General features: G+C 36.6%; 2 protein-coding genes and 1 pseudogene across 2 annotated transcripts; 1 reads left to right on the top strand and 2 right to left on the bottom strand.

The window, feature by feature from the left end:
* Positions 1-833: 833 nt before the first annotated feature.
* LOC138389880 (olfactory receptor 10R2-like) lies at positions 834-8,766 on the bottom strand. The gene is made up of 2 exons (XM_069478536.1): positions 8,632-8,766; positions 834-1,829 (listed from the first exon to the last, which is right to left on the bottom strand). The coding sequence occupies exons 1-2, from the start codon at positions 8,656-8,658 to the stop codon at positions 885-887; spliced, it is 972 nt and encodes a 323-aa protein (XP_069334637.1). The 5' UTR covers positions 8,659-8,766; the 3' UTR covers positions 834-884.
* Positions 8,767-12,677: 3,911 nt separating this feature from the next.
* On the top strand, positions 12,678-14,700 carry LOC138390340 (ATP-dependent RNA helicase DDX18 pseudogene; annotated as a pseudogene).
* A 2,706-nt stretch (positions 14,701-17,406) lies between these two features.
* Positions 17,407-18,348, bottom strand: LOC138389881 (olfactory receptor 10K1). The gene has a single exon (XM_069478537.1). It carries the CDS (start codon positions 18,346-18,348, stop codon positions 17,407-17,409), a length of 942 nt encoding a protein of 313 aa, XP_069334638.1.
* Between the last annotated feature and the right edge of the window lie 791 nt (positions 18,349-19,139).

Here is a 19,139-nt window from a genome sequence, read left to right on the forward strand (position 1 = left end):
AGACCTGAGGGGAGAAAATGTGCCAACTACTCTCAAAAAATAAAAATGTTGAGGAAAACAGTTGGGAATATAGTCTTTGAAGGAAACTATTGGATTTCTTGATGTTTTATCTCCCCCAAGAATATGGAACTACTTCAAGACTTTGATATATATGTTCTGGAGATAAAGGTAAGGAGTAGATTGGTATCTGAGATCACTTGAGAAATCTAGATGTAGGAATCTCTAGTTATTGGCCTGAAATAACAGAGCATGGAGAGAAGACTTTTGACACAGAAAAGTGTTGAACTCTCAGAATTAAGAGGCAAGTGCACAAGCTGTCAGCCAGAGGCAGCTTCAACCACATCGCAAGAAATGTAGTAGCTCCCTGTAAAGAATTACTCTAGCAATCAGGAAAGCTCCTCACATGAGAAAGACTCAGTATGCCACATCTGCAAAGCCTGAGAGCACCACTGCTAGAGCATGACAGTAGCAGTCAAGTAAGAAGTTTCCTCCACCTGTGCCTCCCGTCCCTCCTCAATGTAATTCTTGAAGGTTTCAGTCACTGAAATAAGTAGAGAGAGAAGTAGTTGCTTACAGAACTAATATATAAGTCAACCTCCATTGGCCCCAATGTAGGCTTCCTGATTCAAAGATCAACACCCAGGACAGGGAGCTTTAAATGAAATTTAAACTATTAATTATTATGTTCAGTAGGCTGGACATTTAAATTTGAGGAGCTTCCTGAGTTTCTGAGAAGCTGAAAAACTTTAGCCTCCAGATTGTATTTAAAGAGATTATGAGAAGAAAAGCATATTTTATGGCATGCATCCTAAAGAGTCTTATTATATCATGCATGTGATAAAGGAGGGCAATATTTATTATGGAATTTAAAATATAATAATATTTCAATCATACAGTAAAGATCCTTTCTTGCCCAACACTCTTCTGATAGCAAGTTGGACATCTTTGTTTCTGAGGCTGTATACCATGGGATTTAGTAATGGAGTGACAATGGTGTACGTCACCGTTACCAGTCTGTCCTTGTTGGATACATAGTTTGCCGTAGGCCTCAGGTAAATGAAGGAAGCACAGCCGTAGTGAACAATAACAACAGTGAGGTGAGAGGCACAGGTGGAAAAGGCTTTCCTTCTGCCCTCTGCTGAGGGGATTTTCAGGATAGTCCTCAGGATGCAGAGATAAGAAACACAGATAAAGAAAAAGGGAACCACAAGTACAAGAACCCCACAGATAAATATGACAAATTCATTAACATCTGTATTGGTACAAGCCAGACGTATGACTGGTGAGATGTCACAGAAGTAATGGTTGACCTTGTTGGGACTACAGAAAGGGAGGCTGAAAACTAAATTTACTACTGTAAGGGAGGCCAAGAAGCCTCCAATCCCACAAGCAGCTGCCAGTTTTCCACACACCTGCCAATTCATAAGAATGGGGTAATGCAGGGGACAACAAATGGCAGCGTAGCGATCATAACTCATCACATCCAAGAGCAGGCAGTTGGTAATAGCAAAACCAAGGAAGAAGAACATTTGAATGGCACAACAGACAAAGGAGATAGTCCTGGCCACAGAAAGTAGATTGATGAGCATCTTGGGTAGGATGACAAAGGTGTAGAAGGTCTCAGATGTTGAAAGAATACCAAGGAAGAAGTACATGGGTGTGTGGAGGCTTTGATCCAGGAGGATGACACTAATAATAGTGACATTGCCACTAAGAATGACTAGGTACAGAAAGAGAAAAACCACAAAGAGGGTAAGCTGAATTTCACCAAGGCTTGAAAAACCCAGCAACAGGAACTCAGTGACGGTGGTAAAATTTTCTGCCAAGACCTGTAGAGAAGAGAGAAAGAAGTAAAACATATTTAGGTACGTGAACATAAGAATCTGGGATAGTCTCTGGAGGCACCAGGGAAGAGTCTTGCCTTTTATTTTGCTTTTCCAGTTTCTAGTGACTTCTCACATTAATTGATTCATGGTCCCCTTCCTCCATCTTCAAAGTCAACATAGTTTCATCTCTTTCTTTGACTTTCTGATTCTCTCTTCCACTTTTAAGAATGCTCACAATTACATTGGGCTAACCAGAATAATACAGGATAATCTCTCTATTTTAAGATTGGCTAAATTCCTTCTGCAACTTCAATTCCCCTTTTCCACATAATCTAACATAGTTTCACCTTCCAGGGATTAAAACAGGGACGTCTTTGGGGGTTCATTATTTTGCCTACTTCAACTAGCAACAAACAATCTGAAAATATTAAGAAAATTTCATTTTCAATAGCATAAAGACTATTTAGTATCAAATTTAACAAAAGAAATACAAGACATATACACAGAAAACTACCAAACATTGTTGAGAGAAATTATAGAAGATTTGAGTAAATGAAGAACATCCATGTTTATGAGTCAAAAGACTTAATAAAATCAAGAGGCAATTCTGCAAATTGATCTATATAGTCAATGTAATTCCTATGAAAACTTACCAGGCTTTTCTTACAATGATTGTTAAGATGATCATAAGGTTATACAAAAAGAAATCAGAATGGCTAAAATAATTGTTTTTTTTTTTAAAGAACAAAGGGGGAGGATTTATACTTGCTGATTTAAAAACTTACTCTAAAAATGTAGTAATCAAGACAGTATGGTAATGGAATATAGTTACACAAATAGGTCAATGGATAGAATGGGAGCCCAGAAATTAAACACTTAAAAAAGGTACCATTGTGAAAATAAAGAGGCACACCACAGATTAAAAAAAAAAAAGAAAACATATTTTCAAAACATATATCTAGTAAGAGATTTGTATCCAAAATATATAAATAACTCTTACAATTAAGTAAGTAAATAAGTGTAATACTCTAGCTGAAAAAATGGGCAAACAACTCAAATGAACATTTCACCAAAGTATATAAATGGATAATAGTCATATGAAAAGATGCTTAACAACATTAGTCATTAGTGAAATATAAATTAAAACTACAAGGAAATGACTGCAGACACAAGAATGATTATAACTTAAAAGTTTGACACTAAAAGCTGCTGGTGAGAACGTGAAGAAACTGAAATCCTCACACATTGCTGACAGAAATGCAAAATTATATAGTCACTTTGGAAAACAGTTTGGTACTTTCTAAAATGACAAACATAGACTTATGAGATGACTCAGCAATTTCATTCCTAAGATTCTACTAAAGGAAAATGAAGACTATCCACACAAAGACTTTTCTTGTGAATATTCGTAGTACAGTAGCATTACTTATAATAGGCAAAAGGAAACTATGCAAATGTGTGTCAATTTATAAATGGATAAATGAAATTTGCTGGAGTCACAAAATTAAATACCATTCAAAAATAAAAAGAAATAAACTACTGGTACAAACCACAACATAAATTATTGTCAAAAATATTATGCTAAGTGAAAGTGACCAAGTGCAAAAGACTACACACTACAAATTCTATTTCTATAAAAGGTCCAGAAAAGGAAAACCTATATAGGCAGAAACAGATTAATTCTAACACTGGACTGGGGGCATACAGGGTTTGACCACATACAGGCAAAAGGTGTCTTTTTGGAATGATTAAACGTTCTAAAACAGAACTGCAGTGATGGCTACACAACTCCATCAATTTGTAAATCAAAATGGATGAATTTTGTGTCATATTAAGCTATTTTTTAAAGGTTTTGTGGGAAAAATTATATATATATCATTTTTATTATTTAATATTTTGTATAGGTGTCTATTTTAGGCATTAAATAGAGGCCTTAATAGCATTGTGATCCATTTTACAGTCACCATTTTAGTCCTTCTTTAGGATCTTTAAGTGTTTCTGGAACATATCATAAATCTTCAAAAATTCTTGCTAAAAATAAATGTAAGTTATTAATTATTTGCATTCTCAGTCTTATAACTTAAAGTTTACCATGCCAGTAATGCTCCATTATATTTCCCCCAATTTAAATAGTCATAAATACATACAAAAAAGAAGAGAAGATCATATACCTGAACAGAGGGTGGGAGATAGGTTTTACTGAATTTAATACAAATGGATTGAGTTAGATTGTGAATCATGACTATTCATTTCATTCCTTCCCCCCTTTGAGAAATAACGATATAGACATTCAAGAAAAATAAGCAAACTAGTTTTGACTAATTATCTGTATTTACATGCAGGATAACTATTTTCTGAAGTGACCAGAATTATTCTTATCACCTTTCTTCTTCACTTCCCTTACCCATCATCACCTCTATAAATAGACACATGTGGAGTCCACCATACCTAGAACAAATCATGGTCTGTTTGTAGAGCCACTGAATTCTGATACATAAACTACCTTTAGGAAAAACACTGTTAATGGATTATGGGGGCATGAAAAGCAATGAAAATTGGGATTTGGGACTGGCAATAGTCTTTTCTTTAGTAAAAAGGCAAATAAACATAGGCTACCTTTGATTTTCTAGGAAAAGTAAATTAAAACGTAATAATTAGAGAAGACGAGAGCCTTTTTAGCCATGTAATATTCCATTAAGTAAAATTAGCTTATATCAAACTTTTTCTAATTACTGCATATAAACCTCCCCTCAAGTACTGACAAGCAGAAATAAAGAATCTCTTATATTTTTTATGCAATGTGTTAACAAATATTGGTCTGAGAGGAATATATCTTTGATCAAGAATTAGGAAAGAAAAAGAGATCAATCTCCTACAAAACATTCTGGAACATAACAAAAAAGGAAAATAAACCTAAAGACTTGAAAAGAATCAAATCATGCAAATATTTAATAAAATTCAAACAAATGACAACTCTACAACTAGTATAACAAAAGAAATTAATAAAAACAAAAGTAGCCACAAACCGAAGAAAGCTCTAGCAAAACTAACCAACATTAACTAAATGTAATTAAACTAAATATAGAAATAATTTAAAGAGATTAGAAAAAAGTAATAGACATAGAAGAAAGACAAAGCAGATCCATCATGCAAATTATTGGGGTTCCTATAAAACAAACAATCCTTAATACTATTAGAAAGAAAAGCTTCCCTGAAATAAAGGAAGACCTACATCTATATATTGAAATGGCCTATCATCTTTTCATCTTATTCATATTCATGACTATCCAAATATTCATGAACATTGATCAAAAATAGGCAAGTCAAAAACATATCCTATTGCATTCTTCTACATGTACAGTACCTACTACTCAGTCATAAAAAAAAAAAAAGTGATGAACTAATACCTTTTGTAACAATCTGGATGGAACTGGAGATCATTCTTCCAAGTATTGAGGAATGGAAAAACAAATACCACATATACTCACTATTAAATTGGAACTAATCAATCAACACTCATGTGCACATATGGTATTAAAACTCAACATAAATCAAGCAGGTGGGAGAGCAAGACGGGGATGGGTAAATTCACACCTAACAGGTTCAATGTACACTATCTGGGTGATAAGCACACTTACGACTTGACTCAAACTGTACAAAAGCAGTTCATGTAACCAAAATGTTTTCAGTCCCCTAATATTCTGAAAAAAAAAAAAACCCTAGTTAAACTATTATATTTAAATGTAAGAAAAATTATCTGTCACTTTGAGCAAAAATCCTGATCACTAACAATAAAAAGAAAATCATGTGGAAATCATATTTTTGGAAGTTCTTTCAACTAATAATTTTAAAATATTATTAAACAATTATTAGGTCAAAGGGAAAATGCAGCATAAAATGAAATAATTTCTAGAAAGTAATGACAATTGTATTCTACATATTAGAATATATGAGCTAAGTTTAAAGCAGTGACCAGAAGAAAGTTTATGCCTTAATTATTTATATAAACAAAAATTAATAAACTTTTTAAAAATTTAAAATAATCTTAATGCCATCTAAACTGTTTCTGACATACAACAGTAACTCAATAAATATATCTTTAATAGCTTTTAAATGTTAGTTTAAATTTTTACCTCCTGTGTTCAAAATTTCTGGTATATATTAATAAAATACAAAAAAAAAAAAAAAAAAAAAAAAAGATTAAAAAACGTATCACCGGATAGAAAATTTGAAAAGCTATGCTTAAAGGCAATTAAATATCAAAGAGTGGTAAATAAGCAGCCATTTCACTATATAAAATAAAATATTTATTTCCAACAAAAGCACAATCAGAAATATTAAAAAGCAAATAACAAATGGAAAAGTACCAAAAATATTATTACAGTGTTAATGTTAATAAAGAACTTATTATGAACTGTTGGTGAAAATAACCAACTCTAAAGAAGAAAATGGATACAACCATACAGTTTATCAAATAGAAATAAAATGCATCAAACATGTAAAAATTTATTTTACTTCATTTAAAGTATACTGCAAATTATCCCATCTCTTGGATTATAGAAATCAACTTCATGATCAACACTAGCAGCTTTAAAATTCAAATAGAGTAGGTTAGACAAGCAGAGGAGATAAGATCAGGGTAAAGTACACACAGTCTGAATAGCCCTTACTTAAAATGAATCTTTTATTTCAATTTGTGTACAGCATATACACAGGAATGCTAAGTGGCAATTAAAATTGATTTATTGATTTGTCTCCCAGATAGAGCTATGAATGTAGAATACACAACAGACTGGCCAACTGATTTACAACGTCTTCATTGGAGGATAAAGTTTCTTTACCTCTTCAGGCCCCCTGATTCCCATATCTGGTGTTTTTGACATGCCTGATTCTTCTCTAGAGGCAGAACTATGGATTCTGGAGAGAATCAGTGTTTCTGAAAAGAAAAATAAACATACCATGACATTCTTTATTTTTAATACTGTTGGCCTTTTCTTCTCTCATACTCTGTCCTGAAGGGAGAAATTATACAAATTCATTCAAGACAGGAAACTCTAATTTTCTTTTTTGCCTCCACTCCTATAGACCTGGATGGGCAATTGGAGAGATTATTTTGCAGAGTTATTAGGGCAGCAGAGATATAGAGATCTGAGAATCAAAATCATGGTGTTGTGGACATAGAGAACAACTTGGAGAAGAGGGGAGAAGACGGGAGAATAAATATCAAAGTGGGTGTTGAAAGAGTTTAACTGAGAATAAGTGGTGATCTCAGGAACATTAAAATTTACATTTAACCAGGTACTTTCTTATTCAAAACCCTCTAATGATTCCTGCAAACTTTATAAAATTCCAAATTCTTTAGTGAAAGAAAGAAAGAGAGAGAGATGGGGAAGAAAGGGGGTAGGGAAGGGAGCTGATAATTTGGTTTCTTATGACACTACAAACTCATCTCTTTTAGCTCCCAAATTTTATCCCAATTTGTAATCATATGGAACTTCATGTAGTTCATTGAACATGCAGTGAGCCATGTCATATAACAACAATGCCCTTGCCTGCGTTTAGGCAGAGCCTCTGATCTTTCAAATCATTTCCTGCTAAGTCAGGTTCCCAAGTACTCTTTCAATTTAACAATATTTATTGGATATATATTAAGTCCTAGCCACTCCATTAGGTGTTTGGGATACATCAGTGAACCAAACAAAGATCCCTGCCCTTGTGAAACATTCATTCTAGAACTTCTCACATTTAGAGCTTAATACTTACAGATAATAATCTTTCTTGACTAGTACAATTTGAGCCCTCAGAAGGCAAAGACCACGTTGTTGTTCATTTGACAAAAGTTTATGTACCAGAAACCATGTATTTTCTATACATCTCTCTAACCCTATCAGCATCAGAGTTTCTAGCAATAGCAAATGTTCAAAAGTCTATGTAACAAAGTCAGTAATTAAACAAATCAATACATGAATAAATCATTGCAACTGATTTGTAGGTATTTCTCATGTAGCTGATGAAGGCACTTCCAACGAAAAAGGAAGCTAAAGATTTATGTTGTGAAGAAATCATTGGAGATGGAGTAAAGAGGTATGAATTCACATGCTTATTGCAGGATTTTCTTTGAGCAAATAATCCTCCTGAATCTTAGTTTTTTCTTCTGAAATTTGGGATATTATAAGGATTAATGGATAGTATAAGTAAAAAAAAATAAAAATAAAGGAGCCTAGAATTACACATAAGAAACCCTAATTATTTCCTTTGTTCCTTCCTTCCTTCCTTCCAGACTGATGCTAGGAATAGCTCCTGTGACCACTCTGCAATATCTCTAATGTTCTTCTTTTTTCTTATCCTTAAGACCTCAACCTTGGGCATAATCTCCTCATATAGCTACTTGTCATCCTTGTCTCCCCATACAGCTACTTGTCTTAGTGCCACCCACCAACACTTTACTGTCATGTATTTGTAGACCCCAGTTCTAAGAAGATCTCAACAATTTCTGAATTGAACATAAGATAAAGATATAACTAGCTGTCATCTTTGAGATGGCATAAATATATCCTGAGATTTTAGATAATTTAATTTCTTAAGTCATCTATAAAATAAAGACCAAATCCCCACTATGAAAAAGTTTCACATTCCCCAAAATATGAATCCTGGGGTATGGAGGAATGTAGTTGTCTTATTTCCTATTCCTGACCCAAGCCCTTTAAGGAAATGCCTAAGTAATTTGCCACAACTAGGGCATTTCCAGTATATCACACATCTTCCATTCTCTTAAAGTTTTTCAAGCCAGCAACAAAAGACTTACTACTTTGCTCCCCAGAACAGTGGCCATTGTACCTTTCTGTATTGCTTGGCCCAGCCACGACCCTAATGAGTGCAATTAATGAGGCTTTCTTTCTGGTTATCAGCATCAGAGTCAATGCCTTGCTTGGTAATTTTATGATCCAGCACCCTAGGGAGCCATGACTACATTGCTTCTCATGCATTCTGCTCAATTAGTAGCTATGATCCAAGGGGAAAAAGCCCCTCAAAGCTCTTTGCCAAATAGATAAACCATGCAATAGGCTCATGGAATTAGTTGGTTTCCTATTTTAGATTCTCTAGTGAGATGATTCATTAGAAATCTGGAGACTTCAGGACGCTAGCAACAGAAAAGCCCTGGTAACCTCCTCCCATGGGCTTCCTTCTGTAGTTCCTGATTTTTACCCTTTTATTGGTGACAAGAATGTCCTGCACTCTTTCACTCATGAACTCTAGCCTCTATTTCAAGGGGAGAGATGGATTTTGAAAAATGGCATATCAATGGACTGACAGGTTCCTGAAAATCCAGCAATGATAGCCACAAGGAGCAAATCTGGGAGAATGCAACAGTGTGGGAGTACTCAGTTGCAGAGCCCAGAGAAATCATTGATGTATTTATTTATTCCAAAGCGTATACTTAGTTCCTAGTTTCTTTCATGACCTGTGTTATAGTCAGGAGATTCGAACTCAAATAAATGATAGTTCCTACCTTAAGAAATTAACCCCCAACAGAGGAGACAGGGAAAGCACTGACTGCAGTATGCCATGATGGGGGATTATGAGAGAGATATGCATATGTCACTATGAAAGCACATGGAAAATAAATATGAATTAGATTATAGAGGTCAATAACTTCCTAGAGAAGGTTATGCTTCAGTGAAGTTTTGAAATCTGAGTAGAGGGTAGACAAGTAATGAAAAAGAACAAATATCAGAAAAATACATGTAAAAGTAAGGAGGCATGAAAAATATGTCATCATTTGGAACAGGCAAGTACTTTGGTAGGAATTTTAACTTAAAGAATTAAAATTTACCTTCAAATCTGTTAGTAGGTATTGAAAGATTTATAATCTGGGACATTATCTGCTGATATTTTTATTTAGAAAGATAATGATGATGACGATAATCAACATTTAAATATTGCTCAGCATATGCAAGACACTGCTCTAAGTTTTTAGCTTATATCATCTAATTATCTTTACAAAGTCATCCAAAAGATCACCAGGATAGCTAAATAGTAGAAAGGAGAGCTTTATTGGTGATATCGGTTACAAATCCGGAAGGGACAGTTTCTAGCTTGGACCAAAGGTGCTCTGTCTTTGAAGAAGGAAAGGGCAGGTTGGCTTTTATGCCTCACAGGTCCTGTGTCATATAATAGAGTCATACATATTCAGCAGGTTTGGTGGGAAAGCTATGCATAAGAGAAGAGTTGAGCGCATGTACAGTGGGTAAACATATATAATATACATATTTTCATTTTGGGGTGGAGTTTTAGCATTAAAATGAGGTAGAATCTGGCTATTTTTTAAAAAACGTAGACTATAAAAACCAAAGAAAGTTTGTGTGGCAATCTCTATAAACTGCCTGAATCTGGCTTCAGGTCTGCAGTTGCTTATGAGGAAAGAATATTTGTAAGGCCTGTCCTCTGTCTAATCAGAGTTGTAGTGGTCTGAGTTGTAGATCAGAGTTAACAAGAGTCTGACAATTTGTCTGATTGCTCCTATTGTTAGGGAGATTAGCAAGTGTGTGTTTTCTCTTGTAGCTCCAGGAATTTAGGGAGTTGCCATGCCAGCGGAGCCCTGAACCCCAGCCAGTAGGTAACTTTTGTTTCCTTAACCTAAGGATCTGTAGTAGTTGATAAAGGAGCATCTATTTTGGTCTCTAAGGTCACAACAAGAAACCTAAGACTTTCCCAGTAGCACTGTGAAAAATTGTACTAGAAATTTTCACAGTAATCCAAAGGAAACAAAATGGAACTGTGGAAATGCAGAAGAAATGTGATTGAGGAAATTTTAGCCAGTAGAATCTACAGGACTTAGTAGCTGATTTAATGTGTGGTGTGAGAATTAAAAAAAAAAAAAAAAAGTGGTGAAGATGAGTTCCACGTACTTGGCTTAGCTGCCTGCATGGCTGGAGTTAACATTCAGCAAGACAGGGCATGATGGTGGCAGCTTGGGGACAGAAAACGGCAGAACAGGCATGGCCATTCATAAGACAAACATCTCTGTCATGGCAGACACTATATGAGAAACTGGGTCAACAGGGTTGTGTCTAACATATAAATCCATGCTGTGAGGAAATTCAAATTCATTGCAGAGAGAGATAAGGTAAAGCAGTTATACCCCAAAAGCACAGGCAACAAAAGCAAAAATAGACAAATGGGATCATACCAAGCTAAAAAGCTTCTTCACAGCAAAGGCAACAATCAAAAAAATAAAGAGACAACCTATGGAATGGGAAAAAATATTTGCAAACCATATATCTGATAAGGGGTTAATATCAAAATATATAAGAAACTCAAAGAACTCAATAGTAAAATAAAAATTCAATTAAAAATGGGCAAAAGGTATGAATAGACCTTTCTCAAAAGAAGACATACAGGGAGAGAGAAGATGGCGGAGTGGAGGTAACCCCCTGGATTCATGCTCCCAGAGAGGAAGGTATGGATCTCGGTCTGCCACAATGCTGGAGGATTGCTCCCCCACAAGAACAACTCCCTGAAAGAATCCCCTTTAACTGGTGACTCTTACTTACCCTACAGATTACAGGTTAAATGTCAATTCCTCTGGGAGACTAATCCCACACCATTCCACCTAAATTAGGTTTTGTTTAATATGCTCTCCTCTGACCCTTGCATGTATTTTTCCTTCAGGGAATAGACTTAAACTGGTGGTAAGGTGTTTTCCCTCAGTATATCTGTTTACTGGGACTGTCTAGAAACAAGCCATAAGGTTTAGGAGGACAAAGAGCACATACATTTTATTCGCCATTAATTTCCAGTAGCTAAAATAGCATCTAGTAAATATTAGGCAATGAATAAGTATTTGTTGAAATTTTAAGATATAATAAAAATAGGACCCGGGTGTTATGAGAACACAGAGAAGCCAGAGCCTAAACCCATTGGCAGGGTGCAGCAGGCAGACACAGGAGGGCCAAGAAGGAAAGCGATAACTGAGAATGTCCTGAAACATATAAACTAAATAAAGGAGAGGACCTATTCCAAAGAGAGAAACGGCTCGTGAGAATACAGAATCATGTCACTTTGAAGCTTCAGAGTACATAACTAGGCACATAGTGAAATTAATAATAACATTAGAAATAATAATACTGTAGAGGTAGGCAGAAACTAGATGATAAATCCATGCTAATGAAGGAATCTTGGCTTCATCTTGTATGGCAAGGAGAGTCACCAGAGGATTTTCCATGGGTTTTCTGGCCATTCTGGAACTCTAGCCCTCTGTTAATATTAACTCAATCTCTTTGCTCATAATTACTTGAGATATTTCAGCAATGATGCAATGCTTTAGGTTTCCTGAAGAGAGTAAATTAGTATGATGTTCAGGGAATAAATGTGGGGTCTAAGACAAGACAGTATGCCAAGAACTCACATACACATGGGGAGGAGACTCCACAAAGAGGTTCTACTCTCAAACACAGGAAAGACAAACAGTATCAAGTAAAGGCAAAGACATTTCCATATGTAGGTTGAGGGGCTAGATAAGGGGCCAAAAAGGGCCACTAAGGTTTGTTGCAGATTGTTTGGGACCAAGATTGCCTTTCATCTTCAGGAAAGAGAGGGTGGGGATAGATACATTTTCTGCTTCTCTTCCTTGAAGCTAGACAGCTCGGATACATCTTTGCTCTCCTCAGTTGCTTCCATCAGCTTGGATGCATCTTTGCTCTCATATTAATTCTTTTTTCATTCAGAATCAGTATTTATTTGAAGTTAAAAACTAATTTATGTGCACGTGTGGCAGCAAAGGAAGTAACATCAACCCTGAGAGAGGAGAATCCGTGCGGTGGCGCCGAGGTCTAGGGGTGCTTTTACAACATGTCTCACCTGCCTATGAAACTCCTGTGCAAGAAGGTCGAGAAGCAGAACCTCAAATTGTGGCAGCGAAACCTAAAGCTGCAGGGGGCCTTGAATGTGAGCCTGTCAGAAACTCAAAATGGAGATGTGTCAAGAAACAACGGGAGGTGGAAAAGTTAAAAAATCCCTAAAACAGTCTATGAAGGTGGGCTTGTCAAAAGCTCAAAATGGAGACTTGTCTGAAGAAACAGTGGAAAATGTAAAAGTAAAAAAATCCCTCCAGAAATCTACCATATTAACCAATGGACAAGCAGCAGTGCAGTCTCCCAATTCAGAATCAAAAAAGAAAAAGAAGAAGAAGAGAATAATGGTAAATGATTCTGGGCCTGATGCAAAAAAAGCAAAAACTGAAAACAAAGGGCAGTCTGAAGAAGCAAGTGCAGAGGCACAAGAAGAAACAGAAAACAAGATGGAGAAGCCAGATAATGAGGAGGATGACAGTAAAGTGCTCAGCCTGCCCCTGGGACTGACAGGAGCTTTTGAGGATACTTCATTCACTTCTCTAAGTCAATCTTGTTAATGAAAACACACTGAAGGCAATAAAACAAATGGACTTCACAAACATGACTGAAATTCAACATAAAAGTATTAGGCCACTTCAGGAAGGCAAGGATCTTCTAGCAGCTGCAAAAACAGGCAGTGGCAAGACCCTGGCTTTTCTCATTCCTGCCGTTGAACTCATTGTTAAGTTAAAGTTCATGCCCAGGAATGGAACAGGAGTCCTTATTCTCTCACCAACGAGAAAGCTGGCCATGCAGACTTTTGGTGTTCTTAAGGAGCTGATGACTCACCATGTGCATTTGTACGGGTTAGTAATGGGTGGCAGTAACAGATCTGCTGAAGCACAGAAACTTGCCAATGGGATCAACATCATTGTGGCCACACCAAGTCATCTCCTGGACCACATGCAGAATACCCCAGGGTTTATGTATAAAAATCTGCAGTGTCTGGTTATTGATGAGGCTGATCAGATCTTGGATGTTGGATTTGAAGAGGAATTAAAGCAAATTATTAAACTTCTGCCAACACGCAGACAAACTATGTTCTTTTCTGCCACACAAACACGAAAAGTTGAAGACCTGGCAAGGATTTCTCTGAAAAAGGAGCCATTGTATGTTGGTGTTGATGATGATAAAACTAACGCAACAGTAGATGGTCTTGAGCAGGGATATGTTGTTTGTCCCTCCGAAAAGAGATTCCTGCTACTCTTTACATTCCTTAAGAAGAACCGAAAGAAGAAACTGATGGTCTTCTTTTCATCATGTATGTCTGTGAAATACCACTACGAGTTGCTGAACTACATCGATTTGCCTGTCTTGGCCATTCATGGAAGGCAGAAGCAAAATAAGTGTACAGCCACATTCTTCCAGTTCTGCAACGCAGATTCAGGGATATTGTTATGTACAGACGTGGCAGCAAGAGGCTGGAGATTCCTGAAGTCGACTGGATTGTTCAGTATGACCCTAAGGAGTATATTCATTGAGTGGGCAGAACAGCCAGAGCCCTAAATGGAAGAGGACATGCCTTGCTCATTTTGCACCCAGAAGAATTGGGTTTCCTTCATTATTTGAAGCAATCCAAGGTTCCATTAAGTGAATTTGACTTTTCCTGGTCTAAAATTTCTAACATCCAATCTCAGCTTGAACAATTGATTGAAAAGAACTACTTTTTTCATAAATCAGCCCAGGAAGCATTTAAGTCATACATCTGAGCCTATGATTCCCATTCTCTGAAACAGATCTTTAATGTTAATAACTTAAATTTGCCTCAAGTTGCTCTGTCATTTGCTTTCAAGGCGCCTCCTTTTGTTGATCTGAATGTGAACAGCAAAGAAGGCAAGCACAAAAAGAGAGGAGGTGGTGGTGGATTTGGCTAACAGAAAACCAAGAAAGTTGAGAAGTCCAGAATCTTTAAAAACATTAGCAAGAAATCATCCGACTGCAGGCAGTTCTCTCACTGCAGACACAACTTCCTTTCCTCTTGAACAGCTTTGCCCTGAAATGGATTTTTTCCCCTTGCTCTAACAAAGGAATTTTTGTAGCCTTTAGAATTTGGACTAATCTAACAAGAGTATGAATTGACCTGGGTTGTAAGCACTGAGCACTGTTATTTTCAGCAAGTATCTGTTTTATTTTTGGGATATAAAATCAAACTAATTTTCTTGGTTGCCCAAGGGCAAAGCAAGGAATCTGGACTTTTTTATGATGGTACAATATTTTAATTTTAAATACATACACACAAATTTATGTCATTGTTTTAACATAATTTTTATACCTTTCCTTCCTGGTGTGTGAAGATTTCTGTGACATGGATTGCTGTACTAACTCATTGCGGGCCCTAGTGTACTGGACAGGTGGTAATGCACAAATAAGTCTCAGTTTGTTTTTTGCTTTTAATTGTTTCTTGGACCTTAATGGTATCTGTTGATCCCTCCTGAAAATGCTGCAGTGTATAAGGGTGGAGAGCTCTGGGAAATACCTAAGAAGCACCTTAGGATGAAGATTGCATCACATTTTATATATTCTTGATTGTAAAACAATGAGCCTTTCTCGCTTTTTTTTTTTTTTTAAGAGCAAGAAATATGGGTTATTTGTCTTTGTTATTGGAATAGTGTCCCTAACAGTCATGACATGGGGGAGAGGGGTGAGATTTATGAGCTTCATTTACACCGATATTGGTATAATACACTGCTGCCCTTCATTTGGTAACTTAGCAAAGACCTGAAAAAAAAAAAAAAAAAGAATAGCAATACTCCAGATTTGTTTATTTCAAGGTGTTTTGGGTTTTGGGAAGCCCTTCCAACCCGGCAGAGAACTTAGAAGCCAAGGCCAACTATCAGTATACTTAAAGCCAAGCCATCACAGTGCTCAGCATACATTAATGTGAGTTTCCTTGTGAGAAAAAGTTACCTCTTCCAAACCATGAAACAAAAAATAGATCTACAGTGGAAATTGAAAACGAACAGAGGTCAGAAAAAACCAGCTAAATCAGTGATTTAGTCAGAGCATTTTTTTTGTTGTAGGAGCACGTCCTTTCTCATGTTTTTGGTGTAGTGTATCCGCAGTCCCCAGGCTGTGGACCAGTACCGGTCTGTGGCCTGTTAGGAACCGTGGGCGCAGCAGGAGGTGAGCGTCCAGCAAGGGAGCAAAACTTCATCTGTGTTGACAACCACTTCCCATCACTTGCATCGCCGCATAAGCTCTGCCTCCTGTCATTAGATTTTGGTACTGCACACCCTACTGTAAACTGCGCATACGAGGGATCTAGCTTGCGTGCTCCTTATGAGAATCTAATGCCTGATGATCTGAGGTGGAGCTAAGACGGTGATGCTAGTGCTAGGGAGCAGCTATAAATACAGATCATCATTAGCAGAGGGGTTTGACTGCACAATAAATGTAATGTGCTTGAATCATCCTGAAACCATCCCCCCATCCCCAGTCTGTGGAAAAAATTGTCTTCCATGACATTGGTCCCTGATGCCAAAAAGGTTGGGGACTGCTGTTATATAACTACAAAATAATTCACATTTCAGAATTTAAAACAAAAGTTGCTAGCATTTTGCTTTTGTGCCAGTTATTATTCATAGGGTCCCATTAAATGTAAGTATACTGAGAACATCAAATATAGAGGAAACAGTCTGATAATTAACATTCCAGTAGGAAAATGACCAATGCTCCCCCTCCGGGCTTGACTGCTGTCACCTTGGCTGGCCTGCGTTTCAAGCCTTGGCTGCTGGGCTCGTGGCTTCTTGGATTCCTAACTTGTAACTCTCTCCAGTATCTGGTTTTTGTTTTTTGTTTCAGAAATAATCATGTGTTTAAAAATATACAAATGGAAGAATATTTAATCACTGAACCAAAGTAAAATACTGTTGATATTTTGGTATATAACCTTCCCATTTTTTCTGTGAATGTTCATATGGATTTTTATTTTTTTATCAAAAGTGAAATCCTCTGCCTAGTACTTGTAACCAGCTTGTTTCATAACATGTTATTTTCCTGTGTTGTTAAATAATTACATCAATCTTGTATTTCAAAAAAAAACTAATTTACAAAAGAATACATTTTTGAAAGCAAATTTAGTTTTTTCATTTAGATCTGGTTACACCTGTGCAGCACAAACTTTCCAAAGTCACCTTAAAGCCTTTTTGAAACAAGGTAGGAAAGAAACAAACAAGCAATTACTAATAATTAATTAATAAACTCATCATAAAAGACTGAAATTGACTATGCTATTTAATTTTAAGAGCTTTTATTTCCTTTAGTTTTAATGTTTCTCTTTCATTAGCAACTAACATTCAGTCAAATAACAACCACATGGAATAATTGTTCACTGTCATAAAACCAAATTAAATATTTACCAAGACTACCTTAAAAATAGGTCTGCAAAACAATAATCTGGAGAAGATTCTTAAACTATAGATATCATATTAATTTTTGAATAGGCAAAATTTAGAGCAGTAAAATATAATTAAATTCATTCTGATGTTGAGTAATCCCTTTCCATATCTGCTTAGCCTTGATAAAGTATCACTGACAGTTGAGAACCAGAACATCTTAACTTCCTTGAGCCTCATTCTCATCATATGTAAAATGTCCTTATAGACAGTTGGACAATTAAACAAGAAAATATGTGAAAACACACATTTTTCCTGGCATGTACTGGGCATACATAGTTAAAAATTGGCTCTTCAATTAACAGGATATAAAGTCTGGCTCATTATTCTTCGAAAAGCTGATTTAAATTCCTTATTTCGCAAACTGTAAATCATTGGATTGAACAATGGGGTAAGGATGGTATAAGACACAGATATTAGGGTGTCTTGGCTTGAAGAGTAATTGGACTTGGCCCTTAAGTAGATGAAAGAGGCACAACCATAGTGAACAGTTACAACAATGAGATGGGAGGCACAGGTGGAGAAGGTCTTGTATCTTCCAACAGACGAAGGGATTTTTAGAATGGCAGAGATGATGCGTATGTAGGAGACTAGGATAAGTAACAGTGGAATAACCAAAACAAAGACACCAAGCATGAATATGACCAATTGACTGATGTGAGAGTGATGAGATGCCAGTTTGAGGACAGGGGATATGTCACAGAAAAAGTGATGGAGCTGGTTGGAGGAGTGGAAGGGAAAGTGAAATATCAGGGAGGTAATGACCAGGGAGACAGTGAAGCCACCAGCACAGGCAGCGGCCACTAGTCCTATACAAATCCTATGTCCCATGAGCACCATGTAGTGCAGTGGGTTACAGATGGCCACATAGCGATCATAACCCATGGCCGCCAGCAAGAGGGAGTGAGAGCAGCCAAAGAAGAGGAAGGAAAACATCTGGATGGCACAGCCCAGGAAGGAAATGGTTTTCTTCTGGGCCAGCAAGTTGACCAGCATCTTGGGTACAATGACAAAAGTGTAGCAAGTTTCAGAGCAGGAGAGGACAGCAAGGAAGAAGTACATGGGGGTATGAAGGGCTCTGTCCAGCACAATGGTGGAAATGATGATGGCATTGGTGCCCAGAGTGAACAGGTAGAGGAGCAGGAAGACAACAAAGAGCAGCTGCTGCAGCCTGGCCAGGGAAGAGAAGCCAATGAAGACAAACTCTCTCACCACAGTCTCATTGACCTGCTCCATAGAGGACACTTCTACAGAGGAGAATCAGGGACAGAGGTAGAGGCCAGGATCTGGGAAGCAGAGTAGAAAAGCAGGAGACACTCAGCACAAAGTTTTCAGGTGGCAGACATTTCCAGATATTTGGTGGAATTACTTCATTCCTTCTTTAAAATATCTGCTAAAAGAAGAATTAATGTCAAATATGCAACAGAATAACTGACAGTTTGGAGGCTTTCTCTAATGTGAAGAACATGTTATCCCTCTATTTTAGGATTAGGAAATTGTCTAATAGTTTTCCCTTTTATGTAATTTATGGATTATTGTTTTTCTTACTCAATATAAACCCCCAAAAACTGGCCCTCCAAAAGTGAAAAATGTTGTTATTTTTGGCTATCTGAACCTGATCAGAATGTAGAATGAAAGAATCAATACTGTTCAGTCATAAACGTGAACTTCAGTTTATCCAACCGTGAAATGAGAAGGGAAAGAACAAGATGATCTCAGCGTATAAGCTTGAGAGCACTTGATATTGATGACTTACATTCTGAGATATGTGGTAAGGATATCATGTTAATTATTCATGACAGCAATCTTAGGTCAGTACTCAAAATGATAAGAAAAACAAACAAACAAACAAAAACCTTTAGCTTTACTTCTGACGGACTAACAAGAGACCAGTAAGAACTACTACTGAAGGTTCCATAAGCTAGAGCATGAATCAAGAGTGGAAGAAAACATAACACTAGTGTGAAACAAAAGTTCTCTTTTTTCAGGAAGATAGTCACTAGTGTGATAAAGAGAGGCTATTAACT

This window comes from Eulemur rufifrons, chromosome 8, assembly GCF_041146395.1.
Source record: "Eulemur rufifrons isolate Redbay chromosome 8, OSU_ERuf_1, whole genome shotgun sequence".
Classification (NCBI taxonomy): Eukaryota; Metazoa; Chordata; class Mammalia; order Primates; family Lemuridae; genus Eulemur; species Eulemur rufifrons.